This window comes from Phycodurus eques, chromosome 3 (genome assembly GCF_024500275.1).
Source record: "Phycodurus eques isolate BA_2022a chromosome 3, UOR_Pequ_1.1, whole genome shotgun sequence".
NCBI lineage: Eukaryota > Metazoa > Chordata > Actinopteri > Syngnathiformes > Syngnathidae > Phycodurus > Phycodurus eques.
In genome coordinates, this window is record NC_084527.1 from 33,983,178 (window position 1) to 34,010,477 (window position 27,300).

A 27,300-nucleotide genomic window follows, 5' to 3' on the forward strand; every position below is an offset into this window, starting at 1 on the left:
ACGATCGGAATTAGTTGCAGTGTCCCTTTGCTGTGTGTCTTTATTCCAATTTATGAGTGAGGGCTCACTGAATTGCTTCCTTTCCTGTCTTGGATTGACTGCTTTCCTCTCTCAAATTCATCTGTCTCCTCAGTGAACACCCGCGCTGTTGGCAGCGTCCTCCCGTCCGGTGTTTATGAAAATAACCCCGTTTTACGACCCCCGGAGGTCTCCTCGGCGGAGGCTCAATTTAAACCTTTCCCTTCTTCCTGGATTTGTGTCCGTCTTGAAATCGGAGCTGAATCTCTATCTTGAGACGAACTGGGCCTCAGCCGCTCTGAGGGTGTTGCGTTGGGAGGCCTTGAGGCATTCATACGAGATCGTATCATTCAAGAGGAAAAAAAAAAACAGCAACATCTCGCATTGCTGAACAAATTGACTGGGAGATGAAGATGGCTTGAGCAGAAACTTCATTGAAGCAAGATACGAGCCCAGCCCAGTTATCCCCCCTCGGTCATACTGAAGTGGAAACTAAATTCTGTCGTGACTCAAAAAAAAAAAAAAAAAAAAAGTCGTTTTCCTTGTTCCGTCTCAGGCACGGGGAAGATGCTGGTTAGATGGATGGAAACGAAGGAAATGTGAGTTGCCAAATACTTTTCGAACCATTGAAGCACATGTTAAAGGGCCATTGCAAGATGAGGGAGTTGAAGGGCTCGATCAGAAAATTCCTTCTGCCAAAGTAGACAAAATGAGTCAATGAATTTGCCGTCGCGGATGAAGAGAAGCATCTGGTGCAGTGAAAAGTCGACGTTCTTCCTCCTTGTCAGCAGATGCTGATCTTTGCCTCCAGAGGTCACTGGAAGCTCAGCGCATTTGCCGCTTGTTGCCACAAGCTGCTCGGTGCTCCTTGCGTGAAACGTCACTGGAGGTCCCGCCAACCCGTTGATTGAGCGGACGCTTGATGCTTTCCAATTCCATTTGTGAATCGAACAAAAAAACAAAAAAAAGAAGCATGGTTGATCACAGACGTGCAGGAGCTCCATCTGCTCGGGTAAGTCATCGCGCTTTAGTTGCGCTGACTTCATTTCTCTGCATTACACATGGCAACAAACTTTGCCCACTTTGTTATTTGGCCACTTCTTTGCACGTGCTCTAAAACGATCCGTAATATAATAGAATATCATATAATAGAGTATAAGATCATCATATATGAAAGTCAGTTGGACCCGTTTCGGCTGGAATTGAGCAGACAGTTGAAATGATTTGGGAAGGGCGACGACAAAGTGAGCGTTTGCGGTGATCGCGCTGTCCGCCCGCACGCAGGAGGGCTGTTTCTCGTCCACCGGCGACCTCCGCGGCGGGATGAGGCTCGAGGCCGTCATGGAGACCCTGCAGCGGCAACAGGCAGCGCGGCTGGCCCTGGACGACAACGAGAGAACCCTCTGCGCAATGGCGCAGTCCCAGAAACGCCGACCGGGTCCGGCGCGCCGTCATTACCGGGAGGCTGTCGGGGTCGCCGGCGGCCCCTCTCCCGCGGTGACGCGCGGGCACGCGCGAGCCGGCGACGGTAACGGGAGCGACGACGCGGACGAGCGAGACTGCTCGAACCGCGACGAGGAGCCTTTTCCCCGAGAAACAGACACCCGCGTCCCCGCGCCGCCGCCGCCGCCGCCGCCGCACCACGAGTGGACCTACGAGGAGCAGTTCAAGCAGGTAAGAGATCTCTTCATCATAGTTTAGTCGTAATCGGAGTTCGGGGGGGGGAAACAACTCATGATTACCAGAAAAAGAAAAAAAAAAAAGCAATGAAACAGAACATTTTCTTTGACTTTTGCGTGCCCCGCAAATTGTTTGAGGTTTTAAGCTGGCAACACATCCAGAACGCAAAATTCAACGCATCACTGAAGGGGACATTCCCAGAAAGGAAAAAGGGGTCATCCGAGTCACAGGTTGGATGGGAGAATAAAATCTCAACATTGACAGCAACGTCTATTTTTATGGGGGGGGGGGGGGGGATAACATCATTCTTTCCAAACTTTGTCTGAGCGTGTGTCACAGCTCACCTCATCTCGATGTGGACGCTCCATCATATATCGTTTGACTTGACTTCATTGATGACTGAAATGGGTTCAACTTTTAGTTTTTAGGGAAAGAAAGGAACATTCTGACCACATTGGAAAAATGTGCAAGTGGAAATGAAGTCGTCCCCAATGCAGATATATTCATATTGGCATTAGAGTTTGCCATCTTCATCATCATCATCATCAAGACCGTCAACATATGGAATGTGGAATTTTGTTTTGTCACCGATAAGCGATAAACTGCTGCCTCTCCAAACCGATACCAAGAACCGATATCATTTTTTTTTTTAACGGTCTTCAACAATTTCCAGGCCGAGGATCCGCAAACTGAAGGACAGCGTTACAGCATATGTTTGTATTTTATATCGTGTAACAGAATACTTTTTTATTCATATCGAATATAATTTAAATTAGCCGCTCACAACCAGCGTTCCACCGAATGAGACAGCTCTTGTTCTCAGTACAGTTTTTTCGATATCCGGTTGAGATCATTTTTTCCCAATATCGGTCAATAATTAATTATCGGTCTCAATAGTTGTCGTGGGATCAGCCCTGAGCCCCTTCCTGTTTGCAGTGGTGATGGATAGGCTGACAGATGAGGTTAGACTGGAATCCCCGTGGACCGTGATGTTTGCGGATGACATTGTGATCTGGAGTGAAAGCAGGGAGCAGGTGGGGGAACCGATAGAAAGAAGTTTGAAGATTAGCCGAAGTAAGACGGAATATATGTGCATGAATGAGGGGGGGTGGTGGGGGAAGAGTGAGGCTACAGGTTGAAGGGATAGCAAGGGTGGAGGACTTGAAATGCTTGGGGTCAACCGTCCGTTTTTGCGAAAAACAAAACGTCGGCCTGCAAGAAGCAGTATGGAAATGCCATCCAATGCCATCCACGTTGAATTATCAGGAAGGAATGCCGTAAGTTCTTTATCTTCTAGTTTGTATATATTTGTATGGATATTAATGCATCTTTTGTTAAAATGTGTGTTGAACCAGCTCGATGCACCCTATGTTTGTAATGGCTGCATGTATAGCGATTGAGCGCATTTTCTGTATTACAGTTTTCACCACATTTATGAAAACAAGTAAACTCGCTGCAACTGAACTCTAGGGTCTTCATTTTGTGGTTTATCTCAGTTTCACCAACGCCCTCGTTGAAAACACAACAGTGAAAAGGCATCATTTGAATGGTTTCCGTGGTCCAAAAGGCATCAAGTAACATGTTTGCACGTAGGTCCAGGACCGGCCACTCTTGGATCAGCAGTAAGCGGAGGCTGCTAAGATGGAACAATGGAATTCTATATTCTCTGTTGTCGAGGTTGTTGTTGCTTTATTATTTATTATCTCTTTATTTATTTTATTTATAAATATATATATTTATTTTTATTTTCACACATTTTAGATCTGTTTGCATGGTGAAAAGACATGCTGTGAAAAGACATGCTGTGGGGATCTTCTCCTCTTGTCCCTGTGTTTCCTGTGTCTGTGGAGGCTTTTTTTCACTCCTTCCTGATCTCGGGGGTGGTGGGGGGGGGGCCACTGGGGCGACCTCTTGGAGAGTATTGTGGTGTGATGGTGACTCGCCCATGTTCCGTGGGCGCTGGGGCGGTGCCGGCTGGCACCTGCCTGGGTCCCCCGCTCTGGCTGCTGGTGGGGGCGGTGGGGGCCCCCCTGTCGCTCCTCGGGCCTGCTTCCTCCTCTTCTCTCCGTTCCTTGCATCCCGCTGCGGTCGCCTCCCCCTTTTCCCGTGGGGGAGCCGGGCGGTCCCGTGCGGGCTGTGAGGCCTGCTGTAGGGTTCTTTTCCCTGCCTGGTTTGAGGGGGGTCCACCTCCCACACTCAGGGGCGGGTAGTGGATGTTGGCGGAAATGATGTGTGGGGGGTGGGGTGGTGGAGGGGGGCCGGGGTCAGTGCTGCGGGTCTGGGTGGAGTGGCCCTCTTCGTCGGTGGTTGTCCGGCCCAATGGGCCCGACCTGCAGGGGCCATCAATGCTCGTTACACAGCTTGCCTTTTACCCCCACCTGGAGACTTCATGGACAAAGACCTGTACACCAAGCAATGGAGACAGGTTTGGGCTCTTGCCAGTCAGTTCTGGACACGCTGGAGGCAAGAGTATCTGCCTAACAAAGGCATGGAAATGGATTGTATCTCACAAAAACCTACAGGTTGATGACCTAGTTCTGCTTAAAGACAAGCAGGTAACCAATGGCACATGGCAAGGGTCACTGCCACATTCCTAGGCAAGGCCAATCGAGTGAGGAAGATCAAGGTAAAGGCATGGGACCAAGAAAGACTTTTATTCTTCTTATGCAAACGGACAATGTGTTATGTTATGATAGGTATACTGGCCTCAAGAGGCCAGACGGGGAGTGTGTTGCCTTTAAGGCTTTTTGTCTGAATAAATAAGTTCATGGTTTAAGTAAATAACAATTTAAAAAAATCCATGTTGTTAAAAGTGATTTCAAGTTGTTTTTGATGCATAAAAGCCAGACTTCGATAGGCGTCCTCTTTAGCCTGGCGAAATTGCTTAAGTTTGGTGAACCACAGCGTGTTGTTATTGGACGTGCACAATGACTTTGTTGGTACACACACATCTTCACAGAAACTGATGTCAGTATCCACTGAAACAGTGTCTGTATCCAGGCTGCCAGTTGAAGTTTCAAAGACACTCCAGTCTGTGCAGTCCAAACAGCTTTGAAGTTCTACCTTTGCTTCATTGGTCCACTTCTCTGTTTTCACCGTAGGATTAGGACATTTAAGTTTTTCCCGTATGTTGATATGAAGTGAATTAAGCAGTGATCAGATCAGCCCAGAGCAGCACAGGGATAGCACGGTATGCATCATTTAGCGTAGTATAGCAGTGGTTTAGAATGTTGTTTTCCCTGGTAGGACAGTCGATGTGTTGCTTGTATTTAGGGAGTTTGTGGTTGAGTTTAGCTTTGTTAAAGTCCCCAAGAATATTGAGGGGTGAATCTGGCTGCTTTTTTCTTTAACCACTATATCCATATATGTAAGGCATATACAAATTTATAGGACTATTCTGAATTAAATTTTCAAGTGTGTCTTGCTTGCCTGACTTCCAAAAATATTCCATAAATTTGGTGCATTTAAATTCCATATTACGCGATGCAACTGGATATCCATTCGTAAAGGCGAGATGTATCTGTAGCAGACTCCATCATTGATGTAAGACCGCCAGGAATCCTTAGATACATTGGTTGTAGGGCTCTGGACTGGATATCGTGAGGCCAGGAATCGGACTTTACAGTTTTCTTAAAACAAGCGCGAAAGCTCTTGCAGTGTGCGCCACGGACGTAGCGTTATGCTTTACAAACAAAAACAGCAATGGCATTAGCAACACTACTAGTTTAACTACATTTCTCCGTAGCATCACTATTCTCCCTAGTGTCACTATTTCAACATCAAATAGCTTTTCAGTAGTTAAGTTACATTCATGGTCAATGCAGTAGCTAAGTAGCATTCACAGGCACTACATTTCCCCTGGAAGTTGTAAACACTGAATGGAACATCACGTTACGTACCTCATCTCAAGTCTGCCGTCAACACTGGGACCGGTGGCGTAAAGTGCGCTGCAGATTGTAAACATACAGACAATATGGGTAAATTTCAGCAATTCCCATGTGCTTTATACCTCAGAGAGGACACACGTTCCCGAAGCTATCATAACAATCGCCATTCGAGCTAAGCTAGTCTTTATGACTTACAGTTCAAAAAGTCAGTCAGAAGTCGGGAAGCAGTGCGATTGTTTGAAAAGAAAAAAAAAAAAGAAAAATAAAAAAAAAATATATATATATATTTTAGGTTACAGACCGAGGGACAGAACGGACAAGGGGAGGGGAGGGCTTCGAACCACAGCAGAAATATAGTTAGTCTAGATATTTGACTACAAATAACATTACAAAGCCAAATCGTGTTCGTATTTGTGGACGGGGGCGGGAGGGCACGCCTGGTGAGGACATGCAACGAATAACCAATTGGACAAGATGAGAGTGTCATGGTCTGTGTTTTGGTTTGGGTTGTGTTTAGTTTTGTTCCATGTTTTCCTGTGTTCCATGTTTGTCGTGTGCTCATTAAGTTGTTGTGTCCACCTGTTCTCGTCTGCTTTGTGTCGACCAATCAGCTCTCTCCAGCCACTCATGTCTTGTCCAGGTGTTCCTCGTTGTCTCGTCTATCTGTTTGTATTTAGTTCCCTGGTTTCTTTCAGTTCTTGTCGGCTCATTGTCGTTGTCATGTCTTTTCCATGTCATAGTCGCCAGTTGTCGTTGTCACATGTCATTGTCAGGTGTCATTGTCCCTATCTGTTCCACGTCTTACTCACAGGTCATAGTTTGTTTCCAGTTTTAGATATTCGAGTGTTTCTTTGTTACTTTCGTTTGGTTGTTATCTGTTGTGGGACTTTGTTTAGTTTTGCTTTATCCAATATCCTTGTTTGCCCTTTTTGAAGATTAAATATTATTTTGAGACTCCCGCACTCCTGCCTTGCCTCCCTGGTTCCCTGCAATTGGGTCCACCATGTTCTTGCCTTGCGTTACTCGCCCTCGCCCTAACCACGTACGTGACAGAATGAACCGACCAGAACATGACCCAGCGGGAAGAAGATGGCGTCACCCTGGACACCGCCAAACTGCCTCCCACCGTCCTCAGCCTGCCATCCATACCGACCCTCCTCCAGTAAGCCCTATCGTTCAGTCTTTTCTGTCCTTTTCATCGGGTCCCCCCACTTGACCTAGTTATTCACCATGCCCGACTATTTTACATCCACATGTTTCTTTAGATTCTGATTTTTCTGATTGTGAAGATGGCCCCGATTTAGTTAACCTTCTGTCTGATTCTGACTCTGACACAGACTTCGATTTTTCTGGTTCCTTCCCTAGTTTATCCCGTCCTCATCAGTTTTTGTCATGTCTCCCCGTTTCCAACCCCAGTGAGTCCAAATCCTTTCCCTCTGACCTTTTCTTGGGCACCCGTTTGGCCATCTACCCGGGACTGCCGCGTGGTGGCCAACGGAGACGCCCACGTAAAGGTAAAATTTTGCCCCCTCGTTGTTTTTCCCCTGTTCACAAGTCACTTAATTTTTCACCTGTTCCCACACGTTGTTCCACGGCTCCAATTAAGTCACGTCTAGTCAAACCTGCTCCCAAGCCACCATGTTCAGTACCAGCCATTTTTCCTAGTTCACCTTCCCGAGACCTTGTGCACTCTTCCACTCCCGTACCCTCTACTCCCAAACCTCAATGGCGGCAGGCTGAGGAAGCGACTGCAGGCCCCGTTCCTGCTCCTCGGCAGCTGCCCCAGGCTCCTGTTCCTGCTCCTCGGCAGCTGCGCCAGGCTCCCGTTCCTGCTCCTCGGCAGCTGCGCCAGGCTCCCGTTCCTGCTCCTCGGCAGCTGCGCCAGGCTCCCGTTCCTGCTCCTCGGCAGCTGCGCCAGGCTCCCGTTCCTGCTCCTCGGCAGCTGCGCCAGGCTCCCGTTCCTGCTCCTCGGCAGCCGCGCCAGGCTCCCGTTCCTGCTCCTCGGCAGCCGCGCCAGGCTCCCGTTCCTGCTCCTCGGCAGCCGCGCCAGGCTCCCGTTCCTGCTCCTCGGCAGCCGCGCCAGGCTCCCGTTCCTGCTCCTCGGCAGCCGCGCCAGGCTCCCGTTCCTGCTCCTCGGCAGCCGCGCCAGGCTCCCGTTCCTGCTCCTCGGCAGCCGCGCCAGGCTCCCGTTCCTGCTCCTCGGCAGCCGCGCCAGGCTCCCGTTCCTGCTCCTCGGCAGCCGCGCCAGGCTCCCGTTCCTGCTCCTCGGCAGCCGCGCCAGGCTCCCGTTCCTGCTCCTCGGCAGCCGCGCCAGGCTCCCGTTCCTGCTCCTCGGCAGCCGCGCCAGGCTCCCGTTCCTGCTCCTCGGCAGCCGCGCCAGGCTCCCGTTCCTGCTCCTCGGCAGCCGCGCCAGGCTCCCGTTCCTGCTCCTCGGCAGCCGCGCCAGGCTCCCGTTCCTGCTCCTCGGCAGCCGCGCCAGGCTCCCGTTCCTGCGGCGCTCGTCCGGCGGCCGCGCCAGGCTCCCGTTCCTGCGGCGCTCGTCCGGCGGCCGCGCCAGGCTCCCGTTCCTGCGGCGCTCGTCCGGCGGCCGCGCCAGGCTCCCGTTCCTGCGGCGCTCGTCCGGCGGCCGCGCCAGGCTCCCGTTCCTGCGGCGCTCGTCCGGCGGCCGCGCCAGGCTCCCGTTCCTGCGGCGCTCGTCCGGCGGCCGCGCCAGGCTCCCGTTCCTGCGGCGCTCGTCCGGCGGCCGCCACCCGTCCCCCGTTCCTGCGGCGCTCGCCCGGCGGCCGCCACCCGTCCCCCGTTCCGGCGGCGCTCGCCCGGCGGCCGCCACCCGTCCCCGCTCCGGCGGCGCTCGCCCGGCGGCCGCCACCCGTCCCCGCTCCGGCGGCGCTCGCCCGGCGGCCGCCACCCGTCCCCGCTCCGGCGGCGTTCGCCCGGCGGCCGCCACCCGTCCCCGCTCCGGCGGCGCTCGCCCGGCGGCCGCCACCCGTCCCCGCTCCGGCGGCGCTCGCCCGGCGGCCGCCACCCGTCCCCGCTCCGGCGGCGCTCGCCCGGCGGCCGCCACCCGTCCCCGCTCCGGCGGCGCTCGCCCAGCGGCCGCCACCCAACCCTATTGCCTGGCCCCTGCATTACCATTGGCTTCGGCACCGTGACCGTCCGCCTGAATGGCCCTGTAAAGACCCTGGTGCTTGGCGTCCTGGACGACCTCCTGAACCGCTCAGCCAAGCACCTCACCCCGGGTGGCCTGGATGGCCACCAGACTGACCTGAAGGGTGGACTCTGTACCCTCCTCCAGGCCCCCCTTCCGCCCACCCTGGGTTGGTGACTTTTTGGTGTTGTTTGGGGAACGTCTGGGATCCGTTCCTTTAGAGGGGGGGTACTGTCATGGTCTGTGTTTTGGTTTGGGTTGTGTTTTCCTGTGTTCCATGTTTGTCGTGTCCTCATTAAGTTGTTGTGTCCACCTGTTCTCGTCTACTTTGTGTCGACCAATCAGCTCTCTCCAGCCACTCATGTCTTGTCCAGGTGTTCCTCGTTGTCTCGTCTATCTGTTTGTATTTAGTTTCTTTCAGTTCTTGTCGGTTCATTGTCGTTGTCACATGTCTTTGCCATGTCATAGTCGTCAGTTGTCTTTATCATTGTCGTATGTCATTGTCAGGTGTCATTTTCCCTTTCTATTCCACGTCTTACTCACAGGTCATAGTTTGTTTCCAGTTTTAGATATTCAAGTGTTTCTTTGTTACTTTCGTTTGGTTATCTGTTGTGGGACTTTGTTTAGTTTTGCTTTATCCAATAGCCTTGTTTGCCCTTTTTGAAGATTAAATATTATTTTGAGACTCCCGCACTCCTGCCTTGCCTCCCTGGTTCCCTGCAATTGGGTCCACCATGTTCTTGCCTTGCGTTACTCGCCCTCGCCCTAACCACGTACGTGACAGAATGAACTGACCAGAACATGACCCAGCGGGAAGAAGATGGCGTCACCCTGGACACCGCCAAACTGCCTCCCACCGTCCTCAGCCTGCCATCCATACCGACCCTCCTCCAGTAAGCCCTATCGTTCAGTCTTTTCTGTCCTTTTCATCGGGTCCCCCCACTTGACCTAGTTATTGACCATGCCCGACTATTTTACATCCACATGTTTCTTTAGATTCTGATTTTTCTGATTGTGAAGATGGCCCCGATTTAGTTAACCTTCTGTCTGATTCTGACTCTGACACAGACTTCGATTTTTCTGGTTCCTTCCCTAGTTTATCCCGTCCTCATCAGTTTTTGTCATGTCTCCCCGTTTCCAACCCCAGTGAGTCCAAATCCTTTCCCTCTGACCTTTTCTTGGGCACCCGTTTGGCCATCTACCCGGGACTGCCGCGTGGTGGCCAACGGAGACGCCAATTGGGTCCGCCATGTTCTTGCCTTGCATTAGTCGCCCTCGCCCTAACCACGTACGTGACAGAGAGAGGACTGAAAACGGCAGGGGAGGACAGAATGTGGGAAATGAGTAACGTCTTACTCATTTCCCACATTCCCTGGACTGCCCGGCCAGTCTACAAGTTTTAATGCATCATACACCCATCGGCGGAGGGAGGGCAGTGTCAGGCTAGGGAGGACAGTCGGCCAGGTGTCCCCTGCTGATTTTTAATCAGCAGGGGAAAGGCATGGCGGCCCAGGGAACAGGCTGGAGTGCAGAAACACCTGGCCGACTGTCCTCCCTAGCCTGACACTGCCCTCCCTCCGCCGATGGGTGTATGATGCATTAAAACTAGGAGACTGGCCGGGCAGAGAGAGGGCGCAACCGGACCAGAGACCAGCACAGATGTTCCCAGACCTGGCCCAGCGGCTCTTAATGAGATGTGAATGTGTGAAATATGTACAGTGTGAGTAATAAAAATGTGCATGAATTAAGAGGCTAGACTCCTGCGAGCCCGGCCTGACCGGCTGGAAGACCCCAGAGAAAAGGGGGGCAGCCCCTCCTTACCCTACAGCTAGTAGCTAGTACTACTTTATAGTATTGAAGGAAGTTACCACCTCTAATTTGAAATTCTTGGAAATAGTTTTCACATGACATGACTGCATTATTTTTGAAAAAATGACATAGGTGGTCAATTCCACTCTGTTCCCATGTGCTGTGATTTTCTTCATCTCAAAAGCAGGATTGTGCCAGATTGGGGAGAAATTATATGATGCTGATTGAGATTGTGTAGTTTCTAGACTTTTCCACCAGGTTGATTCAAGTGGCTGCTATAATTGGATTCTTAAAACAATTGTGACACTTGAGGCTTGTGCTGGTAAAAGGGAGGTCTGAAAGTTTGGTGCAGTCTAGTAATCTGTTCTAGTTCCAGTCAAGATTGTTGTTCAACATTTGGATGTAGCCACTTAATGAGGCTAGCTAGGTAATAGTGTTTGATGTTGAGTGCATCAAGTCCCCCTTGTTTGACTTTTCTGAAGGGTGGATAGGCTGATTCTATTTTTCTTATTTTTAGAGTAAAAATTCTAAATGGCAGTGTCTAGCATTTAGAACAACTTTAATGTGGGTTTGAATGGCTCTTAGGGCCTTCGCTCTTAACGGTTTGTTTGTGCACATTATTATTTTCAATCAATGGTTGTGGTCATTCTCAAAGATAAGTGGTCTTGTAAATGTTTGAAAATAGGATTAGACAAATGTAATTTTATAGAATTGGGTTGTCAAATCAAGGTTCTTTATGATTATCGTCTACATCAGCAAATGTTAACTATCACAGTTTCCACACGAAATCGAATGGTATCGAATAATTATATCGCTCTCAGACTGAAGCGAATCGTATCGTTCTGCCCTTAAAGAAATTGTTTTTTCCCCCGAATCGGAACCCGTGTATCTAGATATGTATCGAATCTACCTCGTGCCAGAGATTCCCAACCCTACTTGTCCACATCATAAAGTAGGCCAAAATGTTGTTGGGTCAAGATTAAGTGGTGCTACTGAGCTAGCATGCCATATTGAGCTCCATGCGTAGACTCCATACCGTTTACAGAGCTAGTTTGTTAGCATTTAGTTAGCCGAGCGGACATTAAAGCTAAAGGTTTAGAGGTGTCGTATAGAGATTGAAAATGTGTCGTCACTTCAAAAGCGCGAGAATTGTGGGAGGAAGTGGAATTGGTAATCGCGGACGGTTGTTGTCTAGCATCAGATAAGAGACAATGGTAAAAAGTTATCAACTGTTGCAATCGTTGACGTAACAGCCACGGGACAGCAGGCGACGGCAACGCAGGCTTTCATCGCGTTCCGGCACGGAAGACGAACATCTCGAGCTGTGTTTCCGACATCACAAGAGGCGGCGTGTGCCTTCGACAGCAACAATACGGAGACCAGATACAGTATCACGTTTTCCATTTCCACAAGGGTAAGTTCATTTGATCTGTATTATGTTATGTAACGCCAGTGTTATGCCGTTCAAGCGTAACGTTACAAAACGTTACAATGATAGTGATAGAATGTTATTATGCATTAAAAGCATTTCCACAGAAGTTAATTGTGTTATGTAACGTCAATGTAATACCTTTCAAATGTAACGTTACATTAGATTGGTGAATTTGACACGCCATTATGGTTGTGGTTTACAGATACGTTATCAATTGTAAGATTGTAGGTTGATGGTTATTTTTCTTTGGGTTTACTTCAGGCAAACCAGCCTACGAAATTCTGCGCGATCCTGACTGGGCACCATCCCTTCACCTCAGTCATACTGAGATGGTGATTAAGTGGGAAGAGAGGCAGAGCAAAACACCTCTCATCCACAGGTACTCATAACACTGGACCAGAGACAGAGGAGCAGGATGCAGGCCAAATCCACACAGCTTCAATAAATTCTGCTTTTTCTGTTATTTGACTTAAAAGCTATACGACATCTGTCTGTAGGTCAACTTTTCTCAGTGGCATTTTGTCTTCATCAGTTGTGACATTTTCGATTCTGATTTGGTCTTTTCATTTTCGTTTTTTTTTTAAAGCAGAAAAAACACTCCTGTGGCTGAGAGTGAAGCACGGCAGCGCAGTGGTGAAGAGCGCAGGATGTGTTCCCTCCGGATGAAGGAAATCATGCATCTGCGGGAAGAGAACCAACAGCTGAAAGAAAATAAAAATAAAAATGGATTTGAATTTCCTCCAAGACAATGATCCAAAGGTTAAGTACGACACAGGGCTGCCTTCCTTTGCTCTGTTGATGGATGTTTATGCAAACGATCCCCAGCCTATCAAATACAGACCAAAAGCTTTCCCCTTTTCAGATGCTACGGGCTAAATCTGACGCTTCACCACGTTGCACATCTCTTTGATTTCACCCACTTCAGTGTGTCGCGTATATTGCTTTTGGATAAAAACGTAATTCATTTGGGAAAAGAATACGCCGGAAGCGAACGCGGGTGCGTTAGACAGTTCCAATCAAACTGTATTCGGCAGGCAGGGGAAACAAAGAAGAGACCAGAGGAACAAAAACTCTGGCCTTTTATACCAAGGAGCAAAGAGGGCAGGGTTTCTAGTGGGAGCAGAGACCACGCCTCTGATTTTTACAATTCATTCGAGAAATTTCCTGTGGTTTTAATACCAGTGGAGTAGGAAATTAATTATTGGATCTAAGATAAAGAAATGGGTTCCCAGCTTTTGCATTGTCACGCACGCAATCCATGCAGTGAGTGTTCCGACCTTATTCGGTGGCTAATAACACTTCATGTTTGTGACACAGTGCTGGCAGACCCGGGACCGTGTTGCACAAAATAGCGGCTGTTGCATGTGCCCAAGGGTTAATCAAGCAATGATTTCAAATTGTCGGTGTCATGTTCGATAAGCAGTACTTAAAATCGATGGACGGATGTTCAAATACACATTTCAAATTTGACTTGATCAGTGATGATAGTTGTAATCTTGATTTTCATGATTATTGCACTTGATTAAGTAGATGTGTTCACAGCATAGAACAGCCAATAGTGTACCTGTTTATATTATGACATTAGCGTGAAAGGTTTGTTGAGGAATTTCATGTTCCAATGCTGTGCAAAACTGCAAATAAAAAAAATAGAAAACGAGAATTGATGGCTCTTGTAAAAGGTGTATTGCTGAAATGTAGAAAGCCGATGTTAATAATACTGTACATTTTTTAAAATTAGGACTACAGGAAGTCCTCGATTTACGAACAAGTTCCGTTCCAAAGCTGGTGACGTAACCCGAATTTCCGCGTAAGTCGGATTTCACCGTTGAAGTCGAAATACTTCCGTTACGGTTATTGTCCCACGTGATTGTGACAGCGAGCTCAGTGTGTGTGTGGGCGTGTGCGTCGATGTGCCAGTGAGACGCCGGTGCGAGTGTGTCCAGTAGCGAGTGTAGCGGAGGACCCGTTGACGTCGAATGTGCAGAGGCGCTAATAAAGCCATTAAAGCAGCAAATCGGTGCTTCGTGCCTTTATTGTTGCCGCCACCCAGCTCAGGTGTGCGACGAGAGAAGGGAGTTAACCCCTGCGTCTCCCGACCACGGTCAGGTGACCGGAGCGGGAAAGGTTAACACTTTGTATGAAGAAACTCCGTTGTTTATTTTCAAATCCATCCCAGAATGCAAGACTATCTGTGATGTATTACCTTATTTCATGAAAAACGATAAAGTCCAAATGTATCCCAGAATGGATCGTTTTTAGTGGATAATACAGTTTTAATGGAAAACTGTATGTTACTGACTGAATTTGAGTGGGTTTTTTTTAATTTATTTTTTTCTAACAGTGATTTCTTACAGTGGATAAACATGTTCATAACTTAAGATCAGAAAAATTTGATCATTAAAAGGCCCGTTCCATCAGAATAAATTTTTCTTCTCGTTTTATGCATAATATAGGTCAAAATTAGTCTGTGACATGGTTTGAGTTTGACATCGATGCGATTCGCTCCCTGAATGCAAAAGCTTTCGAACACCAAAACCGCTTGCAAAAGAAATCGTAGTTCTGCTAATTATATTCATATATTCATATATTATACCTGCCCATTTCGTGGCTGTCACCCGCCCACACAACTCAGCCGAACGGCTACGCTGCATTTCAGGGTTTGAAGCAACTGTGGAGCCATAAAAATACGCTCGATAAAGTCTACATATGTTGTGTTTTACAACATTACTGAATTATATTTGTGATTGTGATTGTGAATGTATCTGTGGTGGAGGAAATAGCAAAGCTTGCATTCACTGTTGCCAGCGATGGTCGTCACGGCCTCGTCAATGACGTGAATGGGAGCGCGGATTGAGCTCAATGTGCTCACGTTCATGTCATTGAAATGGACGCGCCGATAAAATGTTAAAATAACAAAGCTGACAATGAAAAAGGTACATAAAAAGAAGACTCCCATCCGCCATGTTTCTCTATGTAAGCTTGTTAACGTCATGTTCATTTTCACTAGGCAGCAAACATTTAACAATAGCTCATGTAAAATTCAAAGCTGTCTGTGGCATGAGCAGAGGTTTGGAGGTGACTCCCACACAAGAAGCCAGCGCTGTTTTGAGGGTCTACACATGCATTAAAAACTCATGAAACTTCGAACACACGTGACGCCTGGCAAACATTTCTATATTGTACACGTTTTTTGCACATTTTTTCAAAAATGGATGAGTAGCGCCCCCTACAAATGTATTTATCCAATCATTCATTCATTCATTCATTCCTGCCCTGTTCAGCTGCATGGCCATGCAGAATGGTGGATCTGTAAGCCTTTTGTGCTGGAACAGTTTTGCTGTGCGGCAGGGGAGTTTTTTTGGCAAATCTTTTTCTGACAGAATAAGTAAGGAAGCAATCTTGTCTGTGTGGGTATTTATGACATGGAAAAAAGAAATAACTTTGCATAGAGAGGAAAAGGTACAAGTCGTCACCGGTTGTCACCCCTTACTGAAGCGCAAGCAAAGAATCACCTTTGTAATACAGAAGTGAGAGAGACAGAAGAAAAGAAAACAAGGAAAAGAATTACACTCTTCTCATTCCCACAACATTCTCACCATTAGCTTTGTGCAGCTGCACTCAAAGTTATCTTTCTGGGAATGGGTGCATGGAACAATTCCACAGCTCGTGACCATAGGTGAGGGTAGGAACGTAGATCGACCGGTAAATCGAGAGCTTCGCCTTTCGGCTTAGCTCCTTCTTTACCACAACGGACCGATACATAGTCCGCATCACTGCGGACGCCGCACCGATCCGCCTGTCGATCTCCCGTTCCATTCTTCCCTCACTCGTGAACAAGACCCCAAGATACTTGAACTCCTCCACTTGGGGCAGGATCTCATCCACAACCCGGAGAGGGCACTCCACCCTTGTCCGTCTGAGGAACATTGTCTCAGATTTGGAGGTGCTGATTCTCATCCCAGTCGCTTCAGACTTGGCTGCCAACTGCTCCAGTGAGAGTTGGAGGTCACGGCTTGATGAAGCCGACAGAACCACATCATCTGCAAAAAGCGGAGATGCAATACTGAGGCCACCAAACTGGACTACCTCTACGCTTCGTGTGCCCCTTGAAATTCTGTCCATAAAAGTTCTAAACAGAATCTGTGACAAAGGGCAGCCTCGGCGGAGTCCAACCCTCACCGGAAATGAGTCCGACATACTGCCGGATATGCGGACCAAACTTTGACTCCGGTCGTGCAGGGACCGAACAGCCCGTATCAGGGGGTCCATACTCCCACAGGACCCCCCCGACGGACACGGTCAAACGCCTTCTCCAAGTCTACAAAACACATGTAGACTGGTTGGGCAAACTCCCATGCACCCTCGAGGACCCTGCCAAGGGTGTAGAGCTGGTCCGCTGTTCCACGGCCAGGACGAAAACCACACTGCTCCTCCTGAATCTGAGATTTGACTTCCCGACAGACCCTATAAAACTAATAGAACTAATATTTGGTATATATGAAACATAAATTTGCGGCACGGTAGACGACTGGTTAGCACATCAGCCTCACAGTTCTGAGAACCCGGGTTCAAATCCGGCCTCGCTTTTGTGGAGTTTGCCTGTTCTCCTCGTGCCTGCGTGGGTTTTCTCCGGGCATTCCGGTTTCCTCCCACATCCACAAAACATGCATGCTAGGTTAATTGTCAACTCTAAAATTGCCCGTAATTGTGAATGTGAGTGCGAATGGTTGTTTGTTTGTATGTGCCCTGCCATTGGCTGGCAACCAGTTCAGGGTGTACCCCGCCTCCTGCCCGATGTTAGCTGGGATAGGCTCCAGCACTCCCGCGACCCTAGTGAGGAGAAGCGGGTTAGGGTTAGGGTCATCTATCCATCCGGGCAAGGACTACCGTGGCGCAGCAACGTCTGGCGGAATACAAGGAAAAACTGTCCATCTTGCGCTCCTACTGCAGGAAAAAGACTGCCGACAAACACATCCAGCCCGACCACATCACCATGGACGAGGTGCCGCTCACTTTCGACATCCCAGTGAACCACACTGTAGAGAAGAAGGGGACCACCACGCTTGCGGTGCGCACAACGGGGCACGAGAAGTTGGCTTTTACTGTTGTTCTTGGTTGCTATGGTAATGGAAAGAAACTGCCACCTATGGTGATTTTTAAGAGGAAGATGCTGCCGAAAGAAAAGTTTCCAGCCAAAGTCATCGTTAAGGCCAATCAAAAGGGCTGGATGGACGAGGAGAAAATGAGAGAGTGGCTGAGTGAGGTGTACGTAAAGAGACTGGATGTTTTTTTCCCCCTGTTGATCTGTGACTCCATGCGCGCGCATCTCACAGCCGCTGTGAAAAACCAAGTGCAACTAAGACTGGGAGGCGACGCCGGGCGGGTTACGCCACCGTATGAGAATGGATTGTGGATGCTTGGGCTAATGTATCTGCTTTGACTGTTGTCCCAGCTTTCGCAAAAGCCGGCATCATTGCTGAACAGCCCCCCAGCAACGAGACTGACTCTGACAATGACGAGAGCGAACCCGGCATGTTTGTTGGAGAACTTGCCCCAAAAACTCTTTTTGGTGGTTTATCCCCACTTATTCAATACTTATTTGGGTTAAAAAAAAAAAAAAAAAAACACTTTTTGATCTCATTATGTTTCATTAGTTTAAAATGTAATGAGATATTTAATTTCTCTCTTTTTTTTGTCTAGTTGTATGAACTGGATGACGATGGAAAGCGCAGAGAATTCCTGGATGACCTCTTCAGTTTCATGCAGAAACGTGGTAAGACATCCTTTTTTAAAGGTCAGATGACAAAACAATGTCTTTCACGGAAATTCTCCCTACATTCATGGTTGAACAAAAATAATTGTTATTATTTTTATTCTACAGCTGTTTAGCATAAAATAATTTGTCTTACCATAATTATCTATGTACAACTTTTGTGAGAGGGGCCAAATTGAGATGCATCCTTTGTATGCGGCTTCGTAGCTTACTAAAGTCGTACTAAAACATTTTGGCAGATTTTTGAGCGCCTAAACCACATAAAATCAGTTCGAGGTCAGTAAGCTCAACCTGAATTGATACATAAAGCGCACCAGATTATAAGGTGCACTGTTGAGAAAATTCAAGGCTTTTAAGTGCGCCTTATAGTGCAAAAGATACGGAACTTCAGTTAGAGGAGAAAAGGCAAGCAAGGGAACCCACTGAATGGACATGCGTGCACAACAATGTGAAATATTTTGCTTTTATTGGCCATTCACAAAGTGAGGACTCTACCAGCAGGTGCTGTTTTTTTATTGGGAAAAAATGAGGAAGTTGAGTTTCTTCCTTTTTTAATCCATCCTGTTCAGCTGCATGGCCATGCAGAATGGTGGATCTTTATCCTTCTTTCTGCTGGAACAGTTTTGCTGTGTAACAGAGGAGTTTGAAATACTCCCTCTGTTTATGCATCCATCCATTTTCTGAGCCGCTTATCCTCACTAGGGTCGCGGGCGTGCTGGAGCCTATCGCAGCTTTCAACGGGCAGGAGGCGGGGTACTCCCTGAACTGGTTGCCAGCCAATGGCAGGGCACATACAAACAAACAACCATTCACACTCACATTCACACCTACGGGCAATTTAGAGTCTTCAATTAACCTACCATGCATGTTTTTGGGACGTGGGAGGAAACCGGAGTGCCCGGAGAAAACCCACGCAGGCACGGGGAGCACACGCAAACTCCACACAGGCGGGGCCGGGGATTAAGCCCCGCTCCTCAGAAGGCAGATGTGAGGCAGATGCTCGAACCAGTCGGCAACCGTGCCGCCTCCCTCTGTTTATTTATTTTTTTATTATTTGAAAATGCAGCCGGACCGAAAAAGGTTTTGGGGGACAGACAGAGGGACCGAACAGACAAGGGGAATAGGGGTGTGAAACACAGCAGAACAATAGTTAGAAAGTCTAGATATTTGACTACAGGTAATGTTGCAAAGTCAAGTTGTGTTGATATTTGTGGACGAGGAGGGAGACACACCCACACCGTTCGACTAGTTTCTCACGCACTTGTTCACAAAGAGGTGAACCTCGCCCCGTCCTTGCTTGGGTGTTGTTGAGGACACGCAACAACTAGGAAAAGATGAGGGAGGACAGAAAAGGGCAGGGTAGGACAGGATGGGGAAAATAAGCAAGGCTGTGCTCCTGATGAGTTGTGTGGGGAAATGCTTTTAATGTCAAAACACCTGTATGAGCCCATAAGTTGATGTCCGAATACAACCCCAATTCCAATGAAGTTGGGACGTTGTATTAAAAATAAATAAAAACAGAATACAATGATTTGCAAATCATGTTCGACCTATATTTAATTGAATACACTACAAAGACAAGATAATTAATGTTTAAACTGACAAACTTTATTGTTTTTAGCAAATAAGCATTAACTTAGAATTTTATTGCTGCAACACGTTCCAAAAAAGCTGGCACAGGGTCATGTTTACCACGGTGTAACATCAGCTTTTCTTTGAACAACGAATTCCACCAAAGAATTCCACCAACAAAGCTTCAACAATTAGTGTCCTCAGTTCCCAAACGTTTATTGAATGTTGTTCAAAGAAAAGGTGATGTTACACCGTGGTAACCATGACCCTGTCCCAGCTTTTTTGGAACGTGTTGCAGCCATAAAATTCTAAGTTAATTATTATTTGCTAAAAACAATTAAGTTTATCAGTTTGAAGATTAAATATCTTGTCTTTGTAGTGTATTCAATTAAATATAGGTCGAACATGATTTGCAAATCATTGTATTCTGTTTTTATTTATTTTTAATACAACGTCCCAACTTCATTGGAATTGGGGTTGTAGTATTTGAGATGAATGTGTATACTTTTGAAAGGAGTCTTTTGTTTTGTGGGAATAGTTCCACTATTTTCTGAACAACAACGGGTGGTTGTAAAGTATTAACGCGTGTTGGGACTCTTTTCAGATTGCTGTTTTTACTTTATAATATTCAAGAACGTTACCACCTCTAAATTGAAATTGTTGGAATAAATTGTGTGGTTTCTTGACTTTTCCACCATGCTGATAAAGGGGCTGCAATAATCGGATTCTGAAGGATGAATAGTATAAATCTATTTTTCTTACTTTTGGAGTAAAAATATCATTGGCAGAGTCTAGCATTTGGAACCACTTTAACGTGGGTTTGAATGGGATCAGTGAAAATAAATAGCTAATTTAAGGTGACATTTTTATTTTTACTTTATTTATATGCCCTAGAAGTGAGCTTGGTAGGCTCGTCACAAACTTTTTGCACGAGAGGTCGATGACTTAACTCTGTAAGTTTTGCTGAGATATTACTGTCTAGATATTTGATGTTGCCTGTAAGAATAGGATAGTTTGGGTTTTGGTCCATAGGATTCCATGAGTTAGCCGTTATAGGGAGTATTGTTGATTTTGACCAATTGATGGTATAGTCTGATAATTGCAAAAATGTCTTCATGAGGTTGAAAACGGTTTGAAGTGATCGGTTGTGTTTTTTTTAAATAAAGAAGGATAACTTCTGCATATAGATTGATTTTGTGATCTGACACAGGAGAGCAGATACCTTTAATACTAGTGTTCTGCCGTATTGCTATTGCCAGTGGTTCGTTTTAGTTCCTCTTTGTAAAGTGAAATTTTGTGACGTGACCCCAATTATTCTGACAGTTGCTTTGGATGAGTTGTATAACGTTACGATCCAGGGAACAAATGAGCCACAGAAACCAAATTTGTGAACTACTGCAAAAAGAAATGACCAGTTAACTTTGTCACGCTTTAACACTTTATCTTGGTCTAGAGACAAGACAATTGCTTTTAAATTATTACGCTGAGAAATACTGATTAGGTTTATCAGTCACCTGACATTAATGCAGCCCTATGGGGGGCACAAGTCAGTGCAAACTGTAGGCCGGTCCCAAGCCCGGATAAATGCAGAGGGTTGCGTCAGGAAGGGCATCGGGCTTAAAATTTTGCCAAACAAATATGAGCGTTCATCCAAAGAATTCCATACCGGATCGGTCGTGGCCTGGGTTAACAACGTCCGCCACGGATGACTGATGACGATGGAAAAGCGCAGATAGAGAGAGAGTCGTAATTGGTGCGGATTGTAATGGACATGTTGGTGAAGGTAATTGGGGTGATGAAGAAGTGATTGGTAAGTACGGCATCCAGGAAAGGAACTTGGAGGGACAGATGGCGCTACCGATCAACGCAAACTAGAACTAGTAGACATTCCAACAGCTTCTTCCCTCTTGCGATCAACTTCTTAAACACCTAACCTATAATTCCATTACAACAAGCTGGCAATTTTTTGACTTGAGTTCGTTGTCACATTTCTGTGGGGCCAATTATGTATTACTCGTGCACTCGCTGTAGTTGTCTCGCCATGCTGCACTATTTGCATATACTGGCCAATCATGCCAGAGTAGCATCTCCTCCATTTGCACACTGATTGAGGAGTATCTGCAACATTTGCACAACCAACATTGTCCCAGATGATCGCACTACTCGTCACTTTAAACCGCATACACTCCTTGAAGTCTCAGCGCCCTTGGCACAATGGTCATTGCACCGGACTATTGCAATATTAGTCGTTCGAACTGCTCTAAGTGCTAGAGGACTCTGCATCTTTTTGCACAAATTTTTTTTGTCAATGTCTTGATGTCCCCAAAGTGTTCTGTAAATTGATTGTCTGTTGTACTAGAGCGGCTCCAACTACCGGAGACAAATTCCTTGTGTGTTTTGGACATACTTGGCAAATAAAGATGATTCTGATTCTGATTCTGATTCTGATGGTGGTAGACTTTGCAACAAGGATGCAAATGGCTGTAGTGAACACTTTTTTCCAGAAGAGGCATAGGGTGATCTACAAGAGCGGAGGTAGAAGCACACAGGTGGATTAAATCTTGTGCAGACGATGTAATCTGCAGGAGGTTACCGACTGTAAGGTTGTGGTAGGGCAGAGTGTGGCTTGACAGCATATGATGGTGCTGTGTAAGATGACTCTGGTGGTGGGAAGATTAGGAAGACAAAGGCAGAGAAGAGAACCATGTGGTGGAAGCTGAGACAGGACGAGTGTAGTGCAGCTTTTCGGGAAGAGGTGAGACAGGCTCTCGGTGGACGGGAGGAGCTTCCAGAAGACTGGACCACTGCAGCCAAGGTGATCAGAGAGGCAGGCAGGAGAGTACTTGGTGTATCTTCTGGCAGGAAAGGAGAGAAGGAGACTTGGTGGTGGAACCTCACAGTACAGGAAATCATACAAGGAAAAAGGTTAGCTAAGAAGAAGTGGGACACTGAGAGGACCGAGGAGAGGCGAAAGGAATACATTGAGATGCGACACAGGGCAAAGGTAGAGGTGGCAAAGGCCAAACAAGAGGCATATGATGACATGTATGGCAGGTTGGACACTAAAGAAGGAGAAAAGGATCTATACAGGCTGGCCAGACAGAGGGATAGAGATGGGAAGGATGTGCAGCAGGTTCGGGTGATTAAGGATAGAGATGGAAATATGTTGACTGGTGCCAGCAGTGTGCTAGCTAGATGGAAAGAATACTTCAAGGAGTTGAAGAATGAGGAAAATGATAGAGAAGGGAGAGTAGAAGAGGCAAGTGTGGTGGACCAGGAAGTGGCAATGATTAGTAAGGGGGAAGTTAGAAAGGCATTAAAGAGAATGAAAAATGGAAAGGCAGTTGGTCCTGATGACATTCCTGTGGAGGTATGGAAACATCTAGGAGAGGTGGCTGTGGAGTTTTTGACCAGCTTGTTCAATAGAATTCTAGTGCGTGAGAAGATGGCTGAGGAATGGAGGAAAAGTGTACTGGTGCCCATTTTTAAGAACAAAGGTGATGTGCAGAGCTGTGGCAACTATAGAGGAATAAAGTGGATGAGCCACACAATGAAGTTATAGGAAAGAGTAGTGGAGGCTAGACTCAGGAGAGAAGTGAGTATTTGCGAGCAACCGTATGGTTTCATGCCTAGAAAGAGTACCACAGATGCATTATTTGCTTTGAGGATGTTGATGGAAAAGTACAGAGAAGGTCAGAAGGAGCTACATTGTGTCTTTGTAGATCTAGAGAAAGCCTATGACAGAGTACCCAGAGAGGAACTGTGGTACTGCATGCGGAAGTCTGGAGTGGCAGAGAAGTATGTTAGAATAATACAGGACATGTACGAGGGCAGCAGCACAGCGGTGAGGTGTGATGTAGGTGTGACAGAAGAATTTAAGGTGGACGTGGGACTGCATCAGGGATCAGCCCTGAGCCCCTTCCTTTTTGCAGTGGTGATGGATAGGCTGACAGATGAGGTTAGACTGGAATCCCCGTGGACCATGATGTTTGCAGATGACATTGTGATCTGCAGTGAAAGCAGGGAGCAGCTGGAGGAACAGTTAGAAAGATGGAGGCATGCACTGGAAAGAAGAGGAATGAAGATTAGCCGAAGTAAAACAGAATATTTGTGCATGAATGAGAGGGGTGGTGGGGGAAGAGTGAGGCTGCAGGGAGAAGAGATAGCAAGGGTGGAGGACTTTAAATACTTGGGGTCAACCGTCCAGAGCAATGGTGAGTGTGATCAGGAAGTGAAGAAACGGTTCCAAGCAGGTTGGAACGGGTGGAGAAAGGTGTCAGGTGTGTTATGTGACAGAAGAGTCTCTGCTCGGATGAAGGGCAAAGTTTATAAAACAGTGGTGAGGCCAGCCATGATGCACAGATTAGAGACAGTGGCGCTGAAGAGACAACAGGAAGCAGAGCTGGAGTTGGCGGAAATGAAGATTTGGCGGACCAGAACCCTTCCTAGAGCTGGTCGTCCGGCCAAACTGAGCAATTGGGGGAGAGGAGCCTTGGTGACAGAGGTAAAGAAGAACCCAAAGAGCACTGTAGCTGAGCTCAAGAGATGGAGATGGGAGGTGGGAGAAAGTTCTAGAAAGTCAACCATCACTGCAGCCCTCCACCAGTCGGGGCTTTATGGCAGAGTGGCCTGACGGAAGCCTCTCCTCTGTGCAAGACACATGAAAGCCCGCATGGAATTTGCTAAAAAAAAAAAAGACCTCAAGGACTAATAATAGAAATAAGATTCTCTGGTCTTTGGCCTTAATTCTAACCAGTATGTGTGGAGACAACCAGGCACTGCTCATCACCTGTCCAATACAGTCCCAACATTGAAGCACGGTGGTGGCAGCATCATGCTTTGGGTGGGGGGTGTTTCAGCTGCAGGGACAGGACGACTGCTTGCAATCGAAGGAAAGATGAATGCGGCCAAGTACAGGGATATCCTGGACGAAAACCTTTTCCAGAGTGCTCAGGACCTTAAACTGGGCCGAAGGTTCACCTTCCAAAAAGACATGACCCTAAGCACACAGCCAAAATAACGAACGAGCGGCTTCAGAACAACTCCCTGACTGTTCTTGAATGACCCAGACAGAGCCCTGACCCCTGACTTAAACCCAATTGAGCATCTCTGAAGAGACCTGAAAATGGCCGTTCACCATCCAACCTGGCAGAGCTGGAGAGGATCTGCAAGGAGGAATGGCAGATGATCCCCAAATCCAGGTGTGAAAAACATCATTTCCAAAAAGTCTCATGGCTGTATTACTTCAAAAGGGTGCTTCTACTAAGTACTGAGCAAAGTGTCTGAATACTTATGACTGTGGGATATTTCACTTTTTCTTTTTTTAATAAATCTGCAAAAATGTCAACAATTCCATTTTTTTCTGTCAAAATGGGGTGCTGTGTGTACATTAATGAGGAAAAAAAATGAATTTAAATGATTTTAGCAAATAGCTGCAGTGAAACAACGAGTGAAAAATTTAACGGGGTCTGAATACTTTCCGTATATATATATATATATATATATATATATATATATATATATATCGCTATATATATATACACATATATAGCGGTATATAAAATGACTCACACAACACAACGCAGAAACAAATGTATTATCCTGTCATATAATGTCATAGTATATATGGGTCATGACATCAGTGGTATCATATCTCATTTGTATTCGTTGATTCCTTCACCCAAAGAGAATCGATAAGAATAATATCAGGAATGGGACCACACAGATGTTCCGACGGCGAGTCAAACCCGGATCTCCTGTCCTGACTGTGAGGCAGACGTGCTCACCCCAACTGCTCACTGTGATGCTGTCGTGGCGCATTCGCCTGACTTCGTTGCAGGGAGCGTGGGTTCAGTTCCCACTCAGTGACGGTGCCAATGTGAGTGCGAGTGGTTGTCCGTGTCTATATGTGGTGCCCTGCGACCGACTGGAAACCAGTTCAGGGTGTCGTCTGCCTTTCGCCCGAAGTCTGGTATTGAGAATGGATGGATGGATGGATAAACCCTTTATGATTTACTGTTTCCCAGAGGTTGTATTCATAAATTGATAATTATCTCTGAAGACGTCCGTCAGCACTTTTTCTTAACTTCACTGGTTAAAAGACTTTGTGGCTAAAGAAAAGGCGACTTTAGTTTCCCTTCAGATAAATGCTCGAGTCTTCGCGTGAACTGACAATACGTTTTATTGTTTCGTGCTTTACAATTGTCTCCTGCGTTAGCTTTTGAGCTTCTTTTAAGTTGATGTTTTGTTGTTTTAAAAAAATGTGTCTTTTATACCACGTAGGGACAAGAATCTTGCGGTCCACAATTTAATCAATGAATGAAGGTGTTATGGCAGTGGGGTCTAATCTCTTATGTGGTGTTGTTCATTTCACAAGGTAAAAGAGCAACATCAATCATGAGGACAATTTCTCATCCTCTTCTCGACTTGGAAGTAAGCACATCAGCAAAGAAGCCGAGCATTAGCACTCAAGAGGCCCTGATAATCTACTTTTCTCCATTTAAAAATTATATTTACTTGGAGGGGATCAATCGAAGGCAACTGTTGGACTCAGTGAACTACATTATGTACGTAACTCTTTAGTCTTGACCATCATTATTTATTGTCACACTGATTTATGACCTGATGAGATCATTTATGGTGACAAAAGGCCTCGATCGTCATTCTTTTATACCTGATATCTCTTTCACTGAATTAAGGAGACAAAGACATCAATGTCAGTATTGAAAGACCATACATTTTCCTTAAAGCATCGAGTCTCCTGATGTCAAAGGAATCGTCGACAGGGGGGTTTGGGGTTTGGGTGGGTGGGTCGGTGTGTGTGTGTGTGTGTGGGGGGGGGGGGGGGGGGTTGGGAGGTTAATTTACTATTAGTCCGGCAAAAGTTCTGTTTTTGTTCGACTGGTTAGAGCGTCAGCCTCACAGTTCTGAGGTGCGGGGTTCAATCCCCGTCCCCGCCTGTGTGGAGTTTGCATGTTCTCCCCGTGCCTGCGTGGGTTTTCTTCCTCCCACATCCCAAAAACATGCATTAATTGGAAACTCTAAATTGTCCGTAGGTGTGACTGTGAGTGTAAATGGTTGTTTGTTTGTATGTGCCCTGCGATTGGCTGGCAACCAGTTCAGGGTGTACCCCGCCTCCTGCCCGATGACAGCTGGGATAGGCTCCAGCACGCCCGCGACCCGTGTGAGGAGAAGCGGCTCAGAAAATGGATGGATGGATGGATGGTGTATCTCAGGCACTGTTTACAGCTCACACGATTTTCAACTGGTCAGTAGAATTTTCACATTAGCAGATTTGTTCAGGCGGAATTCATTGTTGTTGTTGTTGTGGTTTTGTTTTGTTTTTTAGTTCATCAGACAAATTCGCTTATCCGTGAAAGTGAATTACCTGCTGATGCCATTTTTGGTCGACCGCAAGCCACTTGGGCACTTTCTGCTGGTTTCAGGTTCTGCACCCTGAGACGTATCGATGATATTGTCTTAGCAGAAAGGAGGACATCAATCTTCTGTTTTAATAGAGTCTCATCCGTTCCCATGCCAGTACCACAAAATAAACCCATAATTACTGAACTTAATTGATGTGGTTTTACCACCTCAGACGATACTTCAAGCTCTCCTCCCCCTCACTGTAAAGGCCTCACTGCTGCTTGCACTATATTTCTGGCGCTATTGATCCCTATTATGGTAAATCCAATGGGCACAATGGAACTCTGTCAGCAAAATCCGGGGTAATTATCTCAGGGTCAACCACTGTAGAATCTTAAAACAAAGAGTGGGTATTCTGTCTTCTTGCCTGACATTTAATTGCAAACACAAATTATTAGCTCAGTGTCTTTATTTTGCTAATAAGGGTCAGGGCTTGGTCATTCAGTAAAAAAGAAAATCCACCCTTTTTCAACTGAGTACATTCAGAATGTTTTAAACAAATGAAGACGTTTTCCTCTACTTTCTTCTGTTTTCTGTTTCTTTCGTGTATGATAAT

The 27,300-nt window shown here is 46.8% G+C and overlaps 1 protein-coding gene across 1 annotated transcript in view; it reads left to right on the top strand.

Moving 5' to 3' along the window:
* Positions 1-1,341: 1,341 nt before the first annotated feature.
* The window catches only part of arid3c (AT rich interactive domain 3C (BRIGHT-like)), a 50,398-nt gene continuing 24,439 nt past the window's right edge, over positions 1,342-27,300 (top strand). Inside the window, exons 1-2 of the mRNA XM_061671152.1 lie at positions 1,342-1,692; positions 17,675-17,747. Of these exons, the coding sequence (XP_061527136.1) occupies positions 1,342-1,692; positions 17,675-17,747 (424 nt within the window). The remainder of the gene's footprint in view (positions 1,693-17,674; positions 17,748-27,300) is intronic.